The 25,199-nt window shown below is 36.8% G+C and overlaps 2 protein-coding genes across 3 annotated transcripts in view; one reads left to right on the top strand and one right to left on the bottom strand.

Moving 5' to 3' along the window:
- Nucleotides 1-10: 10 nt before the first annotated feature.
- Nucleotides 11-12,144, bottom strand: LOC118270078 (vacuolar protein sorting-associated protein 16 homolog). The gene is made up of 15 exons (XM_050707013.1): nucleotides 11,822-12,144; nucleotides 11,236-11,425; nucleotides 10,594-10,740; nucleotides 10,086-10,212; nucleotides 9,552-9,661; nucleotides 6,919-7,094; nucleotides 6,355-6,604; nucleotides 5,555-5,811; nucleotides 4,876-5,014; nucleotides 3,839-3,973; nucleotides 2,923-3,084; nucleotides 2,127-2,346; nucleotides 1,483-1,660; nucleotides 967-1,167; nucleotides 11-464 (listed from the first exon to the last, which is right to left on the bottom strand). Exons 1-15 carry the CDS (start codon nucleotides 11,869-11,871, stop codon nucleotides 320-322), a joined length of 2,487 nt encoding a protein of 828 aa, XP_050562970.1. The 5' UTR covers nucleotides 11,872-12,144; the 3' UTR covers nucleotides 11-319.
- A 5,147-nt stretch (nucleotides 12,145-17,291) lies between these two features.
- LOC118269582 (protein artichoke) overlaps nucleotides 17,292-25,199 on the top strand; it is a 120,398-nt gene continuing 112,490 nt past the window's right edge. For both annotated transcript variants that reach the window (XM_035584752.2, XM_035584753.2), the window contains exon 1: nucleotides 17,292-17,746. The gene's annotated coding sequence lies outside the window, so the exon portion shown is untranslated. The remainder of the gene's footprint in view (nucleotides 17,747-25,199) is intronic.

Here is a 25,199-nt window from a genome sequence, read left to right as displayed (position 1 = left end):
GTCGAAATACGTAGCTATAAAATCAGCCTTGGTGAAACGTAGTTATCGATAAAATGAATTAAAAGAAGACATTTCGACGTCACGCCTTGCGACGACGTGCACATTACGGCACGTAATGCCGCTATACAGGGTACACCCACATTTCACTATTTGTGTTATAAGTGGGTGAGCCTATAGCCATCTACTGAGACTTTTCGATTAAACACAAAAAGTATTAAACGCGTTACCTATTCTGGAGAAACATTCACTGAACTAAAATCATATTTTTTTTATGTTATAATTGGATAATAATTTCAGCCTAATAGTACAATAATAGTGTTCACTTCTTGGTCGGTAATCGTTCGAGTAGTGAGGAGATTTTAGCGTGTTTGGTAGTTTCGTTCGTTGGACATTTGTTTTGCACAAATAGGAGAGCGCTCTCGTCCTTCTGTTCAAATGCCACTTCTGCCGCTTCCTCGTAGAACCTGAAAAGATTAGACGTAAGATTAAGAAAATTTCTTAAAACAATCTTACAATCACATAATAAAGATTTCGGCTATTTCGAAATGAAATCATAATTTGACTGGACTATATGGAAATATGGCCAGGCGTGTAAATCTTGTGGCTGATATGATGATGACATTAGATAAAAATAAATTCTAGCTTTATTTAACCAAAATGTCTTGGTGACCCGGAGGTTTAAGACACCCGCTTCTCATGCATAAGAGTGCGGGTTCGAAACCTACCAACGGCAAGTATCAATGTGACTTTCCGAGTTATATGTACTTTCTAAGATTATTTAGACAGTACTGACGAATGGTGAAAGAAAAAATCGAGGAAACCCGGGCTTATAATTTCTGATTATAAGTTTGAAATTCGCATTGAGCAAGCGTGGCGATTAATGCTCAAACCTTCTCCACGTGAGAAGAGGCCTTTGGTCAGCAGTGGCCACTTATAGGCTGTAGATATGTGAAGTGATGTACTTACCCAGCTTTGACATAATATTTGACTTTGATATCGTCGTTGCATCGCGGCAGATACTTGAGAGCTTCATCTTGTTTGCAGTACTTCAGACAGGCGTCCACGAATGGTTCGTACCCGACCGGAGACTTCTTTGATTTCGAGAACCTTTCCAGTTCTGCCCAGTCATCCTTCTCAGCTAGTGTTAGGATACGTAACCACCAGTATCTGGAAAAGTTTAATATTATACCATTAAAAAAATAAGCCATTAATCATCACTCATTTTCAATCGACGAAAAAATGGGAAGGTCAGTTAGTTAACAAAGCGCATAATCTTTTACAATTATTTTCAATGACTAATAAATCAGAGAGAGAGAGAGAGAGAGATCTTTTAAAATTATTCATAAAAAAATATCATTTGTAATTTCAACCGACATTTTTAAGATCTGAGGAGGGCAAAACATGGACAAACCGAAAACACGGACAGAACATTTTGCCCTCCTTACAAACATGATAAAAGCCCTATATTGTTTTGTAACTAACCTTCTATCAGGCATTCTGTATTCGGATCGCAGTTTGTCAGCAAGTTTGGTCTCCCCTAACTCTAGTAGAGTTCTGACAGAGTCGTGTAAGGAGAGGCCTACAAAGCTGGACCCGTACGTCTCTTGTAGACTCGACTGTTGCTTGCATAGCTTGCGACCGTCCTCGCAGATTGAGACTCCTGGAGAATAGAATAGAATAGTTTATTGTAGGTAAACCATTGTTTCAAATGTATAAAGAGAAAAAAATGGAAAAAATAGACACAGTCTGTCATATTGAAATGTAGTTTTATGATCAGAGATTGATGATGTCCATTTTTGACATACTCACTAAAAGGAAGAACTAAAATGAAAGACATTAGGATAAAAGGTTCTCTACTGCACACTCAAATAAAAAATCACACTACAACAATAAAAAACAGACTTTAAAGGTAAGCGTCCACATGTCCGCATCGTACGCATTCCGTATGACGTCATCAGCAATACCTACATGCGATGCGTAGCGTGCTGATGACGTCATCAGCAATACCTACATGCGATGCGTACTGACGACGTCATACGGAATGCGTGCGTTGCGTACGATGCGGGCCTGTGGACGCGTAACTTTAGAAATCTTAGCACAGAATCGAAAATACAAAAAAGCCTTACCTAGATCATTCTTGCCCTTCTTATAGCACTCTCTAGCAGATATAAGTGACGCCTCAATGCTCCCCGGGTTGGATTGCTCGATGGCATCACGTATGTGTGTGGCAGCCTGCCCTTGGAAGTCGTCTTCCTGTACATACACTTGGCGCAACGCTTCCCTGTTGTTGTTCGCGCAGTACTTTATGTAGAGGGCGTGCGCGAGCGAGAAACTGCGTATTGTTAGCTGGAGAAATGGAAGAAGACTTATGTGAAATATTGGTCAAGAAATAAGTGTCCATGGGTGGCGCTGATCGTTTACCATCAGTTGATCCGTCTGCTCGTTTGCCTCCTATTTCATAAAGAAAGTATGTTGTGGATATTACAAGAGTGGTGTGTAGTCAGTTTGACAATTCTAATGTTATTGATTGCATGTTAGAAGGTGAACAGTCACCACCATCCATGGACATCCGCAACACCAGATGAGTTACAATTACTCTCCTTCCCAATCCCCGATTCATTAACAACCCTTTAATTCCTAAACTCCAAAAGGCCGGCAATGCACTAGTGTGGTGTTTCGGATATCCATGGGCGCCGGCGATTTTTTACCTTCAGGTGAAGGGTCTGCTGGCTTACCGGTATATACGATTAAAAAAAAAGAAAATACAAAGTTTGGACCTTAGATCGTAACATGGCTCTGGTGTTTATATTAGTATTAAAGAGTTGAGGTGTTTATATTAATGTTAAAATGACGTTAAGACAAGACATAGTAACCCTCTATTGTTGTTTTACCATTCAACATAACTATCATAAGTATACTCACTTCAAATTCCCGTTTCCCCATTTTCTCTTTAAGATGCAGCAATACAATGTATATTAGATCTGTATCACCACTGGCTGTAGCCTTCAGTAGCGCGGTCGGCCCTTCACCCAACGTCAGGAGCAGAGGAACTTGGAGCTTGCTGTGAGTTTCGTATTCTAATATCTGCAAGTGTAAATAAAATACGTTATTGGAAAAATCTAGTTTGTTTGGTCTTGTTGTAGTTGCAACATTGTAAAAGTTTACTAAAGGTATTAGGATCGTAGACTTTATTGTTCATCGATAATTTAGAAACTTAATAAATCGAAGCTGATAAGCGAGGATCAAATACTGCTATAATTTGCTACGAGGCCGGAAATCAGCAAAAAAAGAAATATATAAAAAACTAGCAAACCCGGCGAACTCCGTTTCGCCACCAATGATTTTCCCTGCTTTCCCGCTTTTCTCTTGGAATTTTTCCTGAATTTTCTTTGCTATAAACCTTACGGAGCCCGAGACCTTTCCAACGAATGTAAAACCATGGAAATCGGTTCTTGCGTTCTGGAGTTATAGCGTCAGGAAGGAAAATCCGACTTATTTTTATATAATAGATTACAAAGCTCTTCGAGCCTTAAAAACGAATCTCAAAAAGTAAATGTTTAATTGTAGTATAGATAATGACTATTCGTCCGTCATTAGTGCTGATAGGTAGGATTAACATGTCTTACTGCCGCACTGAGAGACATTTAATGATTACTAACAAAATCGTTACTAAACTATCGCTTAGTAAAACGATTGAACGATTTGTTCCGAAAACAATTGCTATAAGTACTGAGTTAAGACTAAGTCAGAATCATTTAAGGGTTACCCTTACCCTTTAAGGTTTACCCTTAAATGATTCTGAGTACGGCGGTTAATTATTACGAAATAGTTTACTCACTTTGATAGCTAGAGCTTTCCTTCCCTTCTCGGCGGCCTTCATAGCGATGGTAGTGTAAGATATACCGGGCACGTTGCGCAGCTTGTCGCCAATCTCACGCGCCGCGCTCTCGTTGTCCAGGTGCGGTTGGGTCACCTGGAATTTCAGATAAAAAAGTATATGTAATACATACATGCTAATTTATTGCATGCCGAAATATCTTTATTTATTTATTAGGACAACCAGTAGTTGTTACATTAGGACTTATATCTAAACACTTACATAATAATAAATTTAAATGCACAACATTTTAAGGTGTCACAACATGCACTGTAGGACAACATAATGGTGACACTGTTCTCAGTTAATAGGAAAAAAAATAAAAAATAAAATACAATGTGAAAATAAAATAAAATAAAACACATTCAAACAAAACAATATTAACATATATGTAATACATGCTAATTTATTGCCGTAAGAAGAGTAGAATACATTTGAAAGGGTGCTTTTCCACCAGAGACGCGCTATGTAGCTATGCTACGAAGATGTAGTAGATAGGCTGTGAAACTATGTGACCTTTTCCACTGATACTAAGCTGCATGTAGCTGCATGAGGAAGATGTGCAGCTCGAGTATACGATGTATCGATCGTAGGGAAGCTATCTATGCGGAAAACTATCTATCAGTGCGAAGATCAAGCCCTGCGGCCCAGCTATTACGTTGAGCAGTTGTTCTCAAAACCTCAGCGTAATAGCTGTTGAAAAATCTTTGTCAGACTGATAACAAAATAGGAAAGGTAAAAAATGGGTATATGAAAAAATTATGAGTAAATTATAAAAGATATTTATTTTTGCAAATTGGTTATAAGAAATACCTTTACACGTTAATTTTTTAAATAGCTAGATGAGGCCGGCATTTCCTATCCGACTACTCTGAGAAGAAATGCCGAAACAAATTCAGAGGACATAGGTAGTCTCTTTTAAAGTCCAGACAAAATCAATTAAAGAAGTCGGAGAACCGTGCAAGTTGATTCTGTACCTAAGTAAAGAGAAACTGTACCTTATAGCAAGCCCAGTCAGACAGTACCCTGGTTCTTCCATCCTTGAGCTGCAAGTAGGAGGCGATGTGCACCGCCAGGCAGTGTAGGCGGCGTCTTATGAGACGCTCCAGTAGAACTCGCTCGCCTAGGCTTGTCATTCTAGTTACATTGTTAACGGTATTATCGTGAAAATAGCATTTTTGATTCTGTTTTTGTCATTATAAATATCGGTAAGTAAACGTGTGTTAAAATTGAATAAGTAATATAAATTTATTATGCTTTTTTTAGCTTAAGAACTGATAGATGCAGTTCCAGTCATTTTGCGTACTTCTTAATATACGTTACCTATGTAGAAATTCTTAGAAAATTCTTATAAAAGGTGCTAAGCAGCCATAAAGAGAAAAATTCCAGTGCCACGTCATGTCATGTCATGCCACTTGCAACAGTGCCGAAACTCACAGAAATTAATAAACACATGGTAATATCCCGTTTTAAGTTCTAATGATGTGACCATGTGTCTTTACAAAATTTAAACCATCAAGCGTATTTAAATAGCTTATACCTATATAAGAAACTACAAGCAAGAAACTTTATGCCTCCATGTCTTATCCTCTGATTTGAAAATCATGGCCATGACTATCTAGGTAAAAGCAAGAGTTGTCTCACTATACTTAATAGTACATATTTCAAAAAGGATACTGCACAGAAGTAAGCGGTATACCGACTTTAGGGTCTCGAACAGCGTTCAAAACCCTCAACCACCGACAGGTCTTCACATAAAGGTCGGTTAGTTCAGGGTCCATGATGAAGCACTTGCCAAACTGGGCGGCTCTGATCAACATCTTCTGAACTTCAGGGTTGAACTCGAAGGCAGCTGCCTCTATACAGTTCTGAACTGCTGTCGAGAGATTCGGCTTCACCAACCTAATGTACTCGTCTGCTCTGTGGCTGTGGTTCTGTAAATTAGAGTATTAAATATAGGTAATAATAGAAATTGAGAACGGTGTTAACAAAGCAATTAACACATAGGACAGTAATATTCTAATTTAATGGTTGTTTTATTTTATATTCCAAAATTACTATTTGTTTAAAGTCTCGAAAAGGCCGGATGCAATGTACTTTACGGGCCTAAGCCAAGTAATTAATTAAAAAAAATATGGTAAAAATTAGTACAATTCAGTAGTATTCCGAATGTCTCATTGGTATAGTACTAGAGGAAGTGTCAGACTCTTACTGACTAAAACCACCCCGTTCCTTCTCCTATTTTGAGCCGGTGCCCCGGTAACCTTTTACGTTGTCCGCAGCCCCGGTAGTTAATAGTACCTTGATTCTTACTAAGGTCTTATTAGTGCAGTTGTCTTGCTAACTACTGAATAAATAATGTGTGATAAATTCTTAGTGGTTTATGGTGTCTAATGCTGAGGGCTGTTATTCAGCCCCAGAAACAAGTATTACATAAAATAAAGAATAAAGAAAATTACTACATGTCGAAATCTCACCTGGAATTGTCTAGAAGCTTCCAGCAAATAGGATTCGGGAGCGACACTGTTTATCCTAAATATCCTCTCGACAACGAACGGCACTTTTTGTATGAGTTCGTGAGTCATTTCGGAGACGACTCGGACGCACTCGATTTCTTGTATCAGGTGAAATGGTCCGTCGTAGGGGTATTGCGATGATTGGCCCTTGGTCGAAGCAAATATGGAGAGGGTGTCGTCCCAATGTCCAACTACAGCTTGTGATCCGCACCTGGAAATATTATTGTTTTAAATTGTATAAGGGACCATCCATTAATAACGTCCCAGTTCCGTCCCGTTAAGGGGGGGGGGGGGCGGCAAAGTGTGACTTTATGTGACAAGGGCGCGGGAGGGGGTAATGATTGAACGAAAACAAAACGAGAGCGCGTTCGCTCTAATTGGACGGTGTTCAGAGCGTGAACCAACCAATCTGCGATCGTTTCCATCTCGTTTCGATCTTGTTAATCGTAAAACGAACTCGTACAGTCGTACAAAGTCCTCTGTACATATTTCTCTGAAAAATATTGCAAATTAAATCTTACTAACCACATCAATTCCTTCGGCTGTTTGATGTACCCGGTGTCAATTTCTGAATAAGTAGTCTTGAAATCCGACGACCCGGTCCATAAGATACCAGAATCGGTGAACAAAGCTACATGCTTGCCGTTTTGCGACGGGACTATAGATAGGATTTGCGTATACGGATTTTTTATATCGGGACGCTGAAAAAATATAAAAGAATACTTTAAAAAATGGTAAATTTCAAAATATATTGAACAATGTATAAAATAGCAAAAAGTCAACGTCACGCAGTGTTCCCAGGCGGTCACCCATCCAAGTACTGACTGCGCCCGACAGTGGCGTAGCGTGAGTGTCGGCCGCCCGGGGCGGAAGACAATTTTGCCGCCCCCCTTATTTAGGTATTTTGATTTAATGTATACATACATTCATAATAGAGAACTTTTCGGCGAGAACAGTCATGAATCAGAGCACTTCCCGTGGTATAGGCGATATAATGTACAACGAAGCTACATCTCTACGCATTGCCAAAGTGTCAAGTCGGTTTTAAATTTCCTGCCACTCAACAATCCGATTCGCACGCCGCTGAACGCGGTCCAGAGGATGAACCTGGTACTGGGGTGCCCCCGCCCACAGATGAGACTAGTATTCCATATGGGGCCGAACCTGCGCCTTATATAGAAGCAGGCGATGGGCTGGAGTCAAATACTGCCTTGATCTGTTGAGCACACCAAGCTTTTTCGAGGATAATATAGCCTTATCCTCTAGATGGCCACGGATATGGACGTCGCTCGAAATGTTGATGCCAAGTATCCCAATTCTAATACCGGGCTAAACACGCCGACCTGTGTCTTAGTAGGGTTAAACTGGAACAAATTAAGTTCACCCCAATCTGAGATTCTCCGCAAAGAAGTCTCGATTTCAGACACAAGTCTGTTTCGGTTCTCGATGACGTTTTCCCGGGAAATGTTAGCGCGGCCGGTATAATAGGCATCACCTGTACTGTCATCGGCATAACAATGAATGCTGCTGATTTGCAACATATCATTGATATGGAGGAGGAACAAGGTAGGTGATAGCACGCAGCCTTGAGGGACACCTGCGTTTACAGACAGAGTGTCGGAGCATTCCCCGTCGACAACGACCTTAATGCTTCTGTCTGCAAGGAAGCAGTAGACCCATTCGCACAATTTCTCGGGAAGACCATAGGAAAAAAGCTTCGAAAGAAGCGCTTTATGCCAAACCCGGTCGAAGGCTTTCGCCACGTCCAAGCTAACTACCAACGCTTCCCCCTTAGATTCGATCGCCTGTGCCCAACTGTGTGTCAGGTAAACCAGAAGATCCCCAGCCCATCGACCTTTACGAAAACCGTATTGCTGGTCACTGAGTAGCTGGTGATCCTCTAGGTACCGCAAGAGCGGGCAGTTAATAATGGATTCCATTATTTTCGAGAAGAGGGAAGTATCGGTCTGTAGTTGGACGGATTTGTTCTATCGCCTTTTTAGGGTTCCGTAGCCAAATATCAAAAAAGTTAACCCTTATAGAATCATCCTGTCTGTCTGTCTGTCTGTCCGTCCGTCCGTCCGTCCGGATGTCACAGCCATTTATTTCCGAAACTGTTGGGCCTACATAAACTTTGAAGGTTGATGTATTTAGGTAACCGCTATTCGAATTTTGAATAAAAATTATAAAGGGGGGCACTCCATACATGGAACTGATGCAAAAAAAAATTTTTTTCAGCTAACATATCCATAATGGGTGTCTATGGATAGGTCTTTAAAAAAGACATTAAGGTTCTTAAAACCATTTTTCGTCAAAATTAACCGTTTGAAAGTTAGACGCTTCTAAAGTGGAAAAATGAGTGTCCCCCCCCCTCTAACTTTTAAAATAAGAGAAGGAGAAAACAAAAATAAATATATGCTGTAGATTTCAATAGAAACTAACAACGAAAATTGGTTTGAACCAGATATCATTATTAGTTTTTAAGAAATTAAACATTTTCAAAAACCGCAAATATAACTTTGTTGTTCACACAAACACTATGTAGTTAAAACCAAGTTATTTTACAACTTTTATATTCGAACCGGCGAGTCCGACTCGCACTTGGCCGGTTTTTGTTTAGGGATCGGATGGACCAAGGCCGTCTTCCATGATTTCGGGACTACGCCTAAAGAGTAAGCTCATTTTATTCGGTCCAAATTTGTACAGTCGACTCTATCTAAAGGTTCCCTCTCGGGGCAGGACCACTCGTTAAAGGTTCCATCCCCACTATCACTACTTTCTTCGATCTCTAGTTGCGAAAAAAATATAAAATGGTTGAAATATTTACAAAATATTTTTATTATTTATTGTTTAAAATTTGCCGCCCCCTAAAAAGTGCCGCCCGGGGCGGGCCGCCCCTGCCGCCCCCACTACGCTACGCCACTGGCGCCCGATGTTGCTTAACTTCGGTGATCGGACGAGAACCGGTGTTTTCAACGTGGTATGGACGTTGACGAATGCTGCATCGAAATTATTAACCAATAGTTGTCACTTAGCTGTGACGTCAATGTATTTATGAAACACTATTTGCAAAGCATACATTATGTGCGAAAGAATAAAATACAATTAATTTAAGCATATTTTTTATGAGCTGTTATTTAACATTATTTAATACTTACCATTAAAATAGCTCTAGTTTCGCCTGGTTGACATTTGAATATTTCCTTGTCTCTGCATACAATTATTCCAGTGCCAATCACACACCAGCATGATATGGCTTCATTCGCTCCTGGAAATTATAACACACTTATTATTAAACTGTCTTAACAAAAGTAACTATAAACTATAAAACAGTTTCTACTTCAAACAGTGACTTGCGAAAGAACTTTCTTCATATAATGTTTTAGATAAAAACATAAAAGTAAGTAAGGACATAAGTTTTTAAACTGACATGGTCACTAACACTAGAATTAGAAGATACAACGGGATATTTACCATGTTTTTTAATTTTAATGAGTTTCCGATATTTCGGCTTGTTGCAAGCGCCATGATCACGGATAAACGTTTATCCGTGATCATGGCGCTTGGTACGCCACGACCCGCATGGTAAATATCCTGTTGTAACTTCCAATTCTAAAGTTAAGGACATTATATGAGATTTTTATACTATATTTACCCACTGTCCTCTCAAGAAGACAAGTATCAATACTCACTTGGTAAATCAGGTACAGATCTAACTTTAGGATCGGAGACGTTGCTGATCAGGAACATGCGGTTGGTGGTGGTGATCACAGCTAAACCAACCCCGTGAGGACTGGGGAATATACGAGCTTTGTAAACCTGGAAGAATTACGAGAAATTATGTGACAATTATTGGGTCCGAGTAAGTATAATTCGTTATTAATATCATAAACAGGTTTCACAAAATAGTAATATGTATTATAATTCGCCAGCTACTCAAAGAATATCGTAATAAAAAGTATTGCAATAAAAATGTTATTAACTAAAAAGATATTATTTTACCAAACATGTATATGCCTAGATCTAAGTAGATTAAAACAAATTGTCTCAGTTAACTAAAAAACAACCGTTCAGTCACGTAAATATATTCGGCTATCGACGTCGAGCAGCTTACTGTTATATTTATGTGAGTAAACTGTTGATTTTTTTATGTCTCATGATACTTATTATAAAAATAAATTATCTCTGTCTCTGTCCCACCTTAGTATCCCTGACTTCCTGTCCCATGTTGAAGGTCCTCTGATAGGCTCCGAACATATCATAGACAAGCACATCGCCACTCTGCTGTACACACAACAACTGCTCTGCATCCGACCAGCCCATGTGCACAAGTTCTCCACTGTTCCACTGAAACATGTTACAGAATAATGTTAAAGTCAAATTATTTTTCTATTTGACTAATTGTCCAGTTTTAAATATAATAAAACTAACATTAGACTATAGTAACAGTGGTGCTACTGGTGCTTAACTTAACAACAATGGTAAAGGGGTCATTGACCAGAAAATGTTGGGAACCCCTGATCATATAGCCTAATTTAGAGAATATCCTCTTATGATACAAACATGTAGGCCTTTTATTTCACCAATTTTACCAAAACTGATGTATCTGCCTAATCAGTCAGTTATAGGCATAAAATGAATTTTAACACCTTTTTTTTTTTTTTCGTAACGCGATGGAAATCCTCATGGACTTCCCACGCCGTGGGGACGACGACGGGGAGTGCCGGACTTTGGCTAAAACCACCGCGGTGTTCCTCCACTGCTGTAAGATTTGTAGCAATATGGGAGACAGGCATGAAGTTATAGATGTATGTACAGCAGCCAAATAGTTAAAATACTCACCAAAATCTTGGATATCACATTTCCAACTCCATTATAGATAGTTATAACAGGTTTAGCAGCTCCGGTGATCCTCACAAACTGCTTCCTGTCCCTGACCACAGCCATGGGGCCTCCGTACTGAGCTCCACTGACTATCATGTTCTCCAGTCCATCGTCCATGGACCAGTTCATGTTATACAAGTCGAACTTCCTACAAATTATAAGCAAATAAGAAGTCAATTAAAGTTAATAATAAATTGGTTTTTCATTGTCTCTGCCTACCCCTATGGGTGATAGGTGTGAGGTGGTATGTATATTTGTTTTTGTGAGATTAATGATTATATTTTATAGTAGTTATAGTACAGTTTTAGATTGCTTAGGGATTAATGTTTAAAAGGAAATGTAAATAAAACTTATAAAAAGTGGGTGTATTGTGCACCTTATAGTATAATTTGAACATTTAAAAATGGAATGATGCAGTGTCGGAACAAGATGCCAGATACTTAGCAGAAGAAACCCAGACTTATGGCTTTCAAGATACATCAAAATAGTGATTCTAACAAGTCAATGAGAATAGCTAAACATTCTAATTGTAATGATACATTACCTGTAATAGGTATCCAATAGGAACCAATCTGCGGTTAGTAACGCCGACATTTTGGAATATTAATTACACTCCAATTTATTAGGGAACACTGTTGATAACAGACTTGTATGATTGCTATTTTTTCCTGTTTGTTTTTCTACCAACACATTATTGAATTGTTTTATATAAATTATCAAGATTTTAAACGTATATTTCTATTCACAGTTTTATTAACATTTCAAACTTTCTTTTCGAAAGCAGATAATACTACTAATACTACACAAAACAATACAATTTTTATTTGCAAAATAAATCTTGAATCACTCCATCGATTCAGTGATGATATTTTGACAGTTGACAGTGACAATAATAGTGATAAATTTTGAAGTCTGACGACAATGTTTTATTGTTATCTCTGTTGCACTTACTAAAATACATATCTTCTGATGTCATCACTTTTAGAATCTTAATGCTATCAATTTAGATTTTCATAGGACTGGAACGCAACAGTCGTTTTTTGACAGTGACAGCCCGAATTTCTACTTCGTTCAGAAAATACAAACGTAATTATAGAAAGAAATAACAAATAAATACTTCAAGAAAAAAATAAATGGAATTAAAAAAGAATACCTTTGTTCATCTTAGATGATCTCTTTATAATGAGATTATTATCTAAATGATAGATGATCTCTTTATAAAATTGGTACAGTTAGTTTGAGAACTCCTCGACCGGCACTCGGAGGTCGCACAAGCCGCAACTTGAGCACAGAAACAGTAGAGTCGAATCATTCCATTAAAACTATTTCCTTTCGTTATTAGGTATCATTGGCGGCGTGAGGTCTGCTCACAGTCTCGTGGGGGTTCGTTCGTTCTACCACATTCTGAAAATTAAAATAGTTTTGGTATACCTAAAACGTGACAAATATAGACGAAGTACTCCTGAAATGAATCTGGCTTGTACACATTTATGTAACACATCTCAGAAGTCCTCACCGTCACATATTATCAAAACTATTCAGAAAAATAACATGCATTTTGCATTAGGGATTCATACATTTTCTCCGTAGCTCGGAGGCGTTGACACTGACATGTGAGTACTCAGCCAGTCGCCGCCGCATTTTCGCATGACTGGTTACGACCGACCATTTTCTCACGCCGCCGTCTCGTCCATCCGTGGACTATTAAGTACTGGAAGGAATTTGCATCCATAATGAACGACATTGGCTATCTCTCTCTTACTGTACGGTCAGGGACGAACTGTGGTTGTGGAGGGCCTTGGTCTAGTCTCTAGATTCTAGTGTTATAAGTGGGCCCACTTATTTAGTTAGCTAGATGTTAAGCCTTAATAACTAAGCAAGTAATGATCTCTTAGCTTCGAACTAAGAAGTTACACCGCTGCAAATTTATTATTTGAAATACTGACTTTTTTAACTGTATTACTCAATTGTTTTAAAGCAGTTGGGGTTTGTATACTTTTAGCATTAAGTCGCAGCCTAAAACGGACAGGGGTAGATTCGTCTCTGTAGAGTTCTAGGTACTTACTTGTATGTACGGAGCTCCTTATACAGACGGTGATGTAGCTACTACATTTCTTTGCTATTTTTAACCCACTTTATTGTCTTTGCTGCTACTGACTAAACGAGATTTTCTTTATGTTGTTAGTGGTATTCTTCGTTCTTTATAAAAGGGTGTATCTATTAGCTTTACATCTAAATCATACAGCAATAAAACAAGTAAATGAAGGATTAAAAAAACTGCTCATTAGATTAATATTAAGTCAACTCCAAATAGGTACTTTGGTATATGTTTTGTTCTTTAAAAACTTTTCTATTAAATAGGTAGGAAAGTAAAATATTGTGCATACAGTATAATAATAATATGTCGCGTGAAATATTTTCTTTGTCCAGTACTGTGTAATGTCGTGCTAAGCTGTATGCCGACTTCCTTAGCCACGCGTGAAAGAACTATTAAAAAATCGCGAAAGCGTAGCCTCCGCGACCATTACCGGCTTATACTCGCAAGATATTTTTATAATACCTGTTTACTGGCTCTAACCGTCTATTTTTACATTAACGCGATAATTTGCAGTCTGATTATTTCATTGTTTACGTTTTTAATATGGTTGTTAGTGAATTAAACATTTCGGTTAATTGATTACTTTATGGGTTTGTGAGAAACGTTTTGAATGTTTTGTTAATTAATCAATTGAATAACGTAAAACAATGTGTAATTTATAATTACTACAACCAATGAGAAACATGATTTTTTTTGGACTAGACTTAGATTGAGATTTCAGGGAACAGTGACTATGGACTATGAACATTGCTGTGGAGTAGATATAACATATTTAACAGCTTTAGGTGACGACTTATGTATTTAAGACTTTTATGAGCACAAATTTATCTTTTACTAGGTAACACTCTCCAAAAGTACATTAGGTACCTTGGAGCTTATTTATAAACACGTATCCATCAAGAAAATAGTTTTCTTCATTGATATTTCATCAATCAAAATCCACAATGTTAGAAGGTACCTAACATCAATCTTATGTTGGGATTTCTAAGAAAAAAATAGGATGGCGTTAATACTATTAAAAAATAAATGCGAAGGTGTCAGGGCACGTACCGAATAGATCCATCATGAGCAAACTACGGGACAATAACAGGCCGGTCTTGGGGACACGGCTTAAAGGTTTTTTGAACCTAATAACATTATAATTTAATGTGATATAGACGTGGATTCAAGTGGAAAACCAATTGTCGTTTGGAGATCGAGGTGGGCTAATCAAGACTTGTCTAAGTCTGAAGCAGGCGTCAATTTCGATAGCTATTATATTTTATCTTAGATGAATGAAGATAATTTGTTAAAGAGATCTATGTTACCTATAGCTTTCTGAATAATTTTCTTCTGAATGTTGGAAGGAAATGCAAATCCAGGAAGATGATGAAGATGATTTTAAATTTTTTATGACACGAAATTATAGTTTGTTTTTCTGATGAAAACTAAAATTGCTTTAAGCTGTTGCTTGTATAAATGTTTAAAACTTTAAACTGACCCCTGATCGTTGGTTCACCCTTCAAGTGCTTTATGTAGGTACAGGAGTCAAAGAGTTAAGAGATCGAAAGCGAAATCTGAATCATGCGAATTATATATAGGTACCTATATTGACTAACCTAATTCGTCAGCAGTTCCAGATTTTTAGAGTTTCTTTTTTATACCATGACGCGACGATGGCAAGAAAGCACACGGCTCACCTGAGTTCCGCAATCTTGTGTATTGCAAGGACTATAAATTAATAAGGATGAGAAGTTTTGCCCAGCTCTTACCATGTTTTTCTATCAAAAGTAGGTCCTTTCCTTATTCGTACGTTTCTCTCAAATCCCCACTTAATGCTTACAATACAGTTCGTATAAACAGATTTAACTTTAGCTAAACAAATCTCCTGTTTTATTTAGCGTAGGTATTTAGTTTATTTTATAGAAAACTCGTATAGTGTCTACTATCTAGTTTCTTATGTAGGTAAATGTCGTATGTTCTGGTTGAAAGTGTAAGGATATTTGTTTTTCTTTTGGAATAAAAATAACCTTTCCTTTGGTACGATAATTTTTCAATGGAGACTGGAATGTAGTGTGAGATCTATCTATCTATCTATTGTAGGTCACTTGCCGCATCATCGCTTTTTTATGGAATAAGGGGCAAACGAGCAGACGGGTCACCTGATGGTAAGCGATCAGCGCCGTCCATGGACATCCGCAACCCCAGAGGAGTCACAGATGCGTTGCCGGCCTTTTAAAAAGGAGTATGCTCTTTTCTTTGCTTTGCCACCACGCGAGATAATGGGCAAACGTTCACCCTTCAAATGTAAAAAAAACTAAATTACTTTAGAGGAATTCATTTGATAACACTTGTTTAGGTACCTACTTACTCTATAAAATAAATAAATTCAACACCCTCCGTAAGAAAGGTAACTTAATTTAGGTAAATTCTTCTTGATTTCAAAGCAAATGTAAATAAAGTTGTTCCCAGACAGATAGATTGGGACTACTTAGGGCTTTTGTCAATAACCAACATTTTGTTTAGATTTATTTTTGTCTAAGTGACTTATATGGGTATTTTGTTTACCTGTAGCTTATTTATTACTTGTTAGAGGAATTTGTTGTTTGAAGGTATTACCTGGAGAACAGAATTAGCACTATTAGCAGATCATAAAGCGTAAAAATGCACTTTATACTTACAAAGTCAAAGTCAAAGCATTTATTTCAATTAATCCTTAATTAGGCACTTTTGAAATGTGAAATTGGATTGTCCGTAAGTCTGTCTCACAGTGAAGCTCGATCCAATGTGCAGCTTCGAATAGAGAAGATTGAGTAAATAAGTCCATATCCTATCTTTGGTGATATTGTTATGTCGTTATATTTTAGACTTGGTAGACTGGCCGATAATACTTATATTAATACCGTAAAATATCTTGAATATTGGAAATAATTTGAAAAACTTATTCCTATATTATATCGCCTTAGGTGCTTGTATCTTGACGGAGACTGGCCGCCGCGGCCAAATTGAAACACTAATTACATTTTAGATTTAAAATAGTATTTTTTTATTATTCTAGTTCTACTTATAATATTCACTATATCCCTACTACAATTTCCCGTCCTACGCATCAAATCCGAGATTAACATAACATTGTGAATACAGTACAGATGTTGGGGACTCGTCCAACAACTTTCCTAGACCCAAGTATGCAAATAAATCCTCAAGTACCGGACCAGGGCCGTTGTCAAGATCTTGAACATGCCTCGACACGTCTAGTCGCCGACATAACACAAGTCTTACAGTCTTATCACCACTTGAGAGTCCTGAGACATGTGATTATGAGATTTATAGCCCAAGAGCTCGTAATGTAGCGTGAACAACTTTAGTTAGCCAAACCTACTTTATTGAGATCGTAAACCGAATTATCTGTCCCTTTACGGTACGTACTACTATTGTAAAATTTTTATAGCTTGTCGTGTAAGATAGGGAATACACAATACATTGGCGAGTCTAATGCTGTAGCCTGTAGCTACTTTAGGAAAGACGTTAAAAGTACGTTCTGCTTTATGACGTTAAGATACGTTTGAGTGTTGAGATTGAAAAGCTTAGAATAAAAAGCTTTCATAATTGTGACAATTTCTATAAGTTGTTTAATATAGTCCAAAATATGATTAAAAGTTAGCCTTCAAATATTGAGTTCTCCGAATATGCATGGACATGTACGAAACTCTCGTACCTCTTACTAGTAATGAATGAAACCTCTCACTCAATGTTTTGCATCGCTAAACAACACATCAAGGTAATCAGGCACTGCTACAATTCCGGCCGAATGACAAGAGATCTGTGCCAGAGCAGCAACAATAACAAGAGCGAGTCATGGCATCGATATGAAGTAACGAAATAACTTAGAAATGTCAAAGCCTGCCGACTTGGCCGACCTCGCTCCCACTCTCGAAGCAACGGTACTCGTGTCTCGGCAGTCGGCGCCTGCGCCGCCACACGCTCCGAGGTCTGTGCCCTCCTCCCCGACAACTTGCACGCGTCATTGCGCTCGCGCACATTCCCTCGCCGCAACAAGAGTTTGAAACGTATTATCACAAATAACGAAGAGTTCGATCGCTACCAGGTCTTCGTGGTGAGTCTCCGAGCGAGACAACTTTTAATGTGACACGTTCCGGCACGCAGCCGCCTGTGACCGAACTTTTATCAATACAGCCTTTTACAAGCTCTCAACTCTCCGCGAGTTCAATGTGATTTGTGAAATGTTGCGAATTATGGAAATTTCATGTTTTCATATCGACGTGGTGATTTTTTATCGTGCCTGAGGCGTAAAGTGGAAGTTTGTGAATTATTGAAGGAGGAACACTTTTTCTGGAGTTAAGGTGCGAGGTGCCGGGAATAACATCAAAGGTGAGTTCAAGCAGTTGAGAATTTAAGCGGAGTTACATTTGAATGTGAATATAATTCCAAGTTTACCATGAAAACATTGGAATTTCTTAGATATAACAAGTTGATCTCTTTAACAACTTCTGACGGGGAACACTTGAATAAATGAATACATTTTGTTGATAATGATGGGGAGGACTGTGTGAGACAAGGGTGCTTGTAGCTTGATCCTCTTTAACACGAACAAACAATTATGTTGTAATAAGTGCTGGATTGTATCGTGTAGTGTTTTGAGGAAGGTAAAATTATATTTGAATACAATTTTGGAGACAATATAAAAATAACTTAATTTTGGAGCTTGTTAGCCTTGGTCAAGGCGATTGGGGACGGTTTCTCGGTCAGCAAGCACCTTAGTAGGAACCACATATTATAATAGGTACAATAATCTTTAATATAAGAACCTATTACCACAGATTTTAGCAGGAAAACCACAAAAAACCAATATAATTCTCTAATTGTCTGTACACATTATGAAATGGCAATGTTTGATCTTGCATCAACATCAGCAGTGGCTATATCTAAATTCTCAAACGTATTTAAAGTAAAAGCTTGACAGATAGCTATTACAATTGTATTAACAAATCTAGATATTTCTGTTCATTGTTCCTTCGTTCGTTTTATTGCTTTTGTCATAGTTATCACGTTTTTATTCTCCAAGACTCCAAGTAAGTTATTACAGAGAAATAAATGAACAATTTCATTATTAACATTCTTGAAACGCAATAGATATTAATTTAATCGCTAAGTTGTAATTATTTATATTTATGTAATGATAATATTGTCTGCTTATTTTTTTGATACAATCAAAAGTATTCATGTATTGTAACTGTTTTTAAAAGATTCGTTATATCGTTAGATCAAATATGGACTCTAGTTGACATAGGTATGGACTCCGGCTTAAAGCAGGAGAAGGAGTGGGGTGGTTTTTAGGAATTGTTTTCGTTAACATCGTTACTAAGGAACAGTTGTTATCATTAAATAACTCTCACTATAGCAGTAACAGACATTGTGAAAGCAAAATACCTAAGTAAAATCATAATGTCCATATTACACACATTATCTTATCCTATTTGGGTAACAAAATGTACCTAAGTTTTTATTTTAAATTGACATGGTCACTAACAATATCATTAAAACGGGATATTTACCATGTTTATTAATTTCTATGAGTTTCCGATATATCGGCACTGTTGAAAGCGCTATGGTCAGTTCATCCGTGTTGAAAATACATGATGTTACGTGCTAAATAAACCAGTAACATAGAAATAAGGTAAATCTAAGTGTTTCACTTAATCGATTGTCAAGGGAATTAATTTGCCTCAAACGGCACTAATTAAACAGATTAGGTTGACCAATTTATTACATTACCTTTGCCAAAAGTCAACGAACTCAACATAACGTAATTTTTTAAACTGGTTCTTGGTTTTATTTTATGTGATAAACGTTTTTTTCTTTAATTCCTTATAACTAGTTTTTTGGGTAACGGTATAAATGTGGAATTTTAAGATTGCTTTTTTTATTTCTATATTATTCTGTATCATCGCCTTTTATCCTAGAAGGGATAGGCAGGCACATTCCGGCACGTAATGCAATGCACTGTACAATGTACACTCAGTGTGCACCATTTTTGTTACTATTTTTGTTTTAAATCTCATGTAAATGTTCGGTAAACCGAAAAGACCCCAGCAATACTTTGCTCAACCCGGGAATCGAACCAGGCTCCTCTAGCTCGACAGTCGAACTTGCAACCACTCGACCAACAGTCGTTTATATTACTCGTATTTTCGTTTCTCAACGGCTTATTATTATTTCTAGCCAGTTATTTCGGCAATTTTGTTACCTATATATAATTTAGAGTCTCCGGCTCGGGTAATCGTTAACTTTTTAATGTTTAGCATTTTTATTATATCTAACGTTATTCAAGTCACATAACAGTTATTTAAAATGTTGTTTTATAAGTTTTGTATAATTATATCCTGTTTTGTTCGTGACTAATGTTAACCTTGCCTTTAGTTTGGTGATTGGGTGTGTAATACATGTTTTATTGGCTTTTTGTTGCTGATATTTAGTGCTTAGATTAATCTCTTGTGTATGTATGTTGTCTTGTGTTTAAGGCACAATAGAAAATACATTGTGTCTCGCGTGGATCCACGTTTCTGTATACGACGGGCTAAAACTAGTTATAAAACTATTATGTATATGTATAACTTACATTAGATTTAAATCGGTACCTATAATTAGTGGTAGATAAGTAATGCGTGTTGAGATTGACAATTAAGAAAAAATACTGCTATATAATAATTAATTGCCTTGGTCTAAGTCGATGCTTCTAAAAGCATCTATGACTAACAACAACTCTGAGACATTAAAATGTTCGATAAAATGCCCCCAATAATACTTTGTATGATACGGGAATTAAATCAGATACCGATATAACTAAATTAAGCCGTTAGTTCCTGATAAGTCTCTAACTTACTATCGTACTCAGAATCATTTAACAGTTACTTAAAGCAGTCCTTAGCAATTGTTTTCGATACAGAATCGTTACTAAAAACAGTTTTAATAATCATTAAATGTCTCTGAGTGTGGCAGTTAATTTTACAAGTGTAAGATTTTGTCTTTAACCAAAATACTCGTATGTTCGTATTTCAAACATACATAGTTGCCCCAGTTCATAGTTAAAGTTAATTTAACATTTATTGTGAAGTAAATTAGGTCAAGTTTTGAACGGATCGCGTGACGAGAAAAGGCGAAGTAAGTAGGTACCTACTTACTTATATACCTATAATATAACTGAAGCTACTTACTCAGTACTGTTCGTTTATTTTCCCTTTAACAGTTACAATTTCGTTTTCCTTATACCACCGAATAAATAATAAAGTATACGTTATATAAAACCTTAAAGTTTCTGCGAGTTATATTACTTACTTAGGGAGTCATTGCGAAAAGAATTTTTAATTTGTTAGGAATTTTTGAGTGGTTGTACGATAATAGGTACTTTTCGGAGGGCAGATAAATGTATTTAAATATGTAATATGTAATACAGCAGTTTTTTTCGGGAGGGGTTCAGATGTACACGAACGATTGGCTTTTCCTTCATACATGCCAACACAACAAAATACAGCGGTGCAAAATATAGTTCGCATTTTTCCAACATTGAAATATAGATGGCACTCTAGTTATAAGTAGTAGTCGATTTGTTTTATGTCTACACCTGTCATGTGCATTTTTAACAATTTATGTACCTTCGTAAAGGTGTTTATTTCTTTCTATATTTTTACGTACAGGGAAAGCCTGAAGTAGCAGTAAAATAAATTATTTCGGTTCAAATATTTCTTATACCAACTAAAAAAAAATCACGTCTTATTCCTGCTGCTATAGATAATCAATTTTGTGAGCAATGCAACGAGCACTGCACTTATCACACAACTGAAATTGTTCCGCAGTTTTCGAGAACACGAGGTTAAGCAAGGTTACCGGGACAGACAGACTGGCTACTTTCTTTAATATTTCGCACATATAAGTAGCTACATTCACTTTATATATTTACTTATAATATATTTACACGTGTCGTAGCATATTTGCATGTTCTTTTTCTTCTCCTCTAATAATATCTTCTGATTTATTTCGTTGCGGGATTCAAGACAGTCATTCATGTCCCTGAGACGCGCCGGACTTCAGTGTTCCGGTGTTTTCATGGTTGTATCTACTGTAGATCCTGGCTTACAGGAGTTGCAGCGGTATGGGAGTCGTAGCATGAAAGAAAGTAGTATTGCGAAAGGTCTATAAAAATAAAATGATGCTAGTATTTACACTAACGCTAATATGGGCCTGAGACAATAATCTCCTCCTCCAAAGTTAAATAAAGCAGTTAGCATTACATAAATAATAGTAAAACTTTGTATTCCATAAGTGAGAGAGAAGCTGAGAAATATGTGCCTTTGTCATCTCGTACAATACGACGGAAAGTGCGTTATGTACGATACAAATCTCATACAACAAACATGTTTTATTTGTAAGTTAAGTTTTTCAAACTACTCGTACAATTTCTTTAATTATCTCTTTATTTATATTGGTTGAAATGTTTCAAAGTGAGTAAATAAAATAGTCATTTAGGGTGCTTTTTCACTAGTGAAATACTGTAGAAGCGTTTGGCGTCTACCAAACATATTCATTGGCACACATAGCTTAGCTCTGGTGGAAACGGATTTAGCTACATATTAGTATAGCTGCGGACAACCTAGCGGGTTTACCGGGGCTCCGGCTCGAAAGGCAGGAGAAGGAACGGGGTGGTTTTTAGTCAGTAAGAGTCTGACACTCCCTCTCGCCTGCCCAAGGCGAAAGAATTCATTAGATGATTTTCCCCCTTAAAAAAAAAAAAAGCTATTAGTATAGCAGCCGGCAGTAGGCAATAATTTGGAAAATAAATAGCAATTTAATTGTAAAATTAAATCGTATAACATACTTCTATAAACCAAAAAAATCTATCTTTAAAACTAAATGGAGAAACGGACCATATATTTGTGCTGTTGCTTCTACAACTATTGTAGCCTTACTTCGCGATAATGTTATACTTATAAACGAAGCTAATTCAAAGCCGTTATAATACACCATGACCACAGAACCACTGGTCAACATAAAACTGCTTCTTACAACTCTCACCTAAATACAACCACATCACTGGTTGACTGGCATACATCTAATTACAACAAGTGCGATCACACTAACGGGATAACCGGTTATAACTAGATATAAGTGGTTTAAACTGGAATGTAGTGGACCGCACTGTCTCTATAATCGCTCTAATAACTACAGCCCTCTATAATTATTAACCTTTTGTACAAAAACTGTGTTCTTGTGATTGAAAATTATCTCCTAGATTTCTCTCCCAGTTCATAAGCAGGGCATTTTTCTTATTAAGCGGTTATTAAATCTGTATTGACTGTGTAATTTGAATTCTTTGGCTTAATTTTAGGGTTTAGTTTTGAATAGAACCTGTTTATCAATGGTCGATGTTCATTGATGTTTTTTTGTTTTCATTGATATGTTAAAATTGCAGTCAAAACATTGAATTGAGAACACCCGCTATTTTGTTTTTGATTGATGTTGATAATGGAGTAAAGTAATCGAGTAAGCAGATGTAGGTAAGAATATATACAAGTAGATTAAACAGGTTTTTGTTTGGCCGAATGTCTTCTGAGTGAGTATCAGTCTATTTTGATTTACTTTGTACTAGCTACTAAGACGCAATTTCATCCGCGCTCCTTTTGACCATAGCGTGATCTTTTATACCCAATAACCTTTCTCAATAAATGAACCATCTAACACAAAAATGATTATTCGAATTATAAATTAGCGTGTTCAAACATACAGACACTTCAGCTTTATATATTCGTGTAGATTAGTTTAAACTTTTACCTAGACATTAGGTCAAAGAACCTACATAAAGGTTTGTAATTAAACACCTATGTACCTAAGTAATGAAGAAAGCTATACATTTCAAGCACCCATCTAGCATTACAGGTACTTTGCTCTCCCTATGAACGTATGTAGTTACACTCTCGCTTACGAATTAACTGAGAAAACTTACAACAACGCTTTTACTCGCTCTCATGTGAAACTCGTGAGACATTGTGCAAATGTTTGTTTGTGCGTTTACGCACGTCTATTGGTCATGTTTTAAGGTGATTTATTAGTGTTGGTGTGCTGTCGTTGGTTTCTGCTAGCTCTATTGGTTATCTATTAAGTTAAGTTTGAGTTAAATCTTCTTACAGACATACATTATCAGATCTTTATACCCCCAGGCCAAGTTGTCGCACACCAGGATTTTCTTCTGTGTTGTAGTAGGACATAGTTTTACAATTGTTTTGGATCTCCGAAGTAACAAATTGTGCATTAATGCTTACTAATGAAAAACTAATCCATGACATGGTGTTCAGCACTTAGGTACAGCAGAAGCAACTTACGGTCAGTGGAAGAGTAATACATCTTTCTCCTACTCATCCGACAAATGTTAACCTATCCATCGTCTATCATATTTCATACAGCTTCATGTTTGTGCGTCTTAAAAATTAGATTAATAGTGTACAAGATGAATGCGTGCAAACTAGCGCTCGCACGGTGCGCACGCATTGGAATCTCGGACAAAATGAAAAATATGTTTCTGCTAAAATATGACTTTATAGCTGTTGGATATGTTCCGCTTTATGACGATCGATATGTTCAAAAAAGAAGTATGTATATCCATTTTATTTATAATTCACGGATAAGATGGCTTACACTAGTAATCGTTTTTGTGTTTTAACAACCATTTATTATACATAGAATCATTCTTTAATCATGCTCATGACAAATGCGATTATTGAAAAATTGTCTGGCATAAGTCTCGGGCTCGGGTTGGGTAAAAAAACTTCTGGGTTTTCGAAATTTACAGGAACACCAAGCATGGAATTGTAAACAGTGTTTAGGATCATGCTCGTTCTCGATAACCACCATGAGCCTTAGGTATAAATAAAATGGGCGAAATATTATCTGGCTAAATATTTACTGATATCACATTGATGTTCATCTCTGTAAGCACTCTCGGAGAATAAAAAATGTTATATTTAAGTTCAGTAATAAATCTGTAAAACTTTTGTTGTTAACAATGTCGTAACATTAACACAGACACCTGTCACTTCAATTGAATCAACGTCTGTAAACCTATGTGGATGTAAATTACTTCAAATATTGAATAATCTTGTCTCGCTCTACTTGTCCTCTTCATTCGGTTATTTAACGAAAACAGAATTAATTTGTTTTATGTTTTATCTTTATTGCTTATCTCTGTATTAATAACTTCCACTGTCCATTATTACTTCATGTTTAATTGTGTTTGGGTGTGTTTTGAAAAGCACGTGGATCCATTTTGTTATGTAAGAAAGGAAACTTAAAAATTTCAAATTCCAACCTGCAAGAAATGAGCGTACTCCTTTTTAAACAGCCGGCAACATAGTTGTGACTCCTCTGGTGTAGCGGGTGTCCAAGAGCGGCATTGATCGCTTACCATGAAGTCTGGTCGTTTATCCCCAATTTCATAAAAAAAGATATTGGAAATTACTTGGCGTCATTCATTTTGCTAAAGGTTTGCAACGGTAAGTTAGTTATGGAAACATCAAATGTCTATCAATAAACAATGATCTTCTGTCCTATGATCAAGAAACGATTGTCAAATTTGGAGTTACTAATTGCATTAGAAGACTTACGATATTTATGTTGTACGTAAGATAACTATGTATAGATTCAACATTACCTATCTTTCAATGTCGCATGAAAATAATATTAGCTACTTAAAGAGAGAAATACCAGCTACTATTAACATAAAATTTTCTACTTTTTAGTAGTAAAACCAAACCAGTTCTTTCATCAAACTAAACAT

The sequence above is a fragment of the Spodoptera frugiperda genome, chromosome 30 (genome assembly GCF_023101765.2).
Source record: "Spodoptera frugiperda isolate SF20-4 chromosome 30, AGI-APGP_CSIRO_Sfru_2.0, whole genome shotgun sequence".
Classification (NCBI taxonomy): domain Eukaryota; kingdom Metazoa; phylum Arthropoda; class Insecta; order Lepidoptera; family Noctuidae; genus Spodoptera; species Spodoptera frugiperda.
Note: the sequence above shows the minus strand (reverse complement) of the source record. Positions and strands in the feature narration are given on the sequence as shown.

What these genes read in the sequence shown, in the direction of transcription:
- LOC118270078 (XM_050707013.1), bottom strand. Translation starts at nt 11,871, where the DNA reads ATGTCGGCGTTACTAACCGCAGATTGGTTCCTATTGGATACCTATTAC. An exon ending in ATACCGCTTACTTCTGTGCA is followed by an intron (nt 5,015 to 5,554) that starts GTATCCTTTTTG and finishes CAATGTAACTAG; the next exon opens with AATGACAAGCCTAGGCGAGC. An exon ending in GGAAAGCTCTAGCTATCAAA is followed by an intron (nt 3,085 to 3,838) that starts GTGAGTAAACTA and finishes TTACACTTGCAG; the next exon opens with ATATTAGAATACGAAACTCA.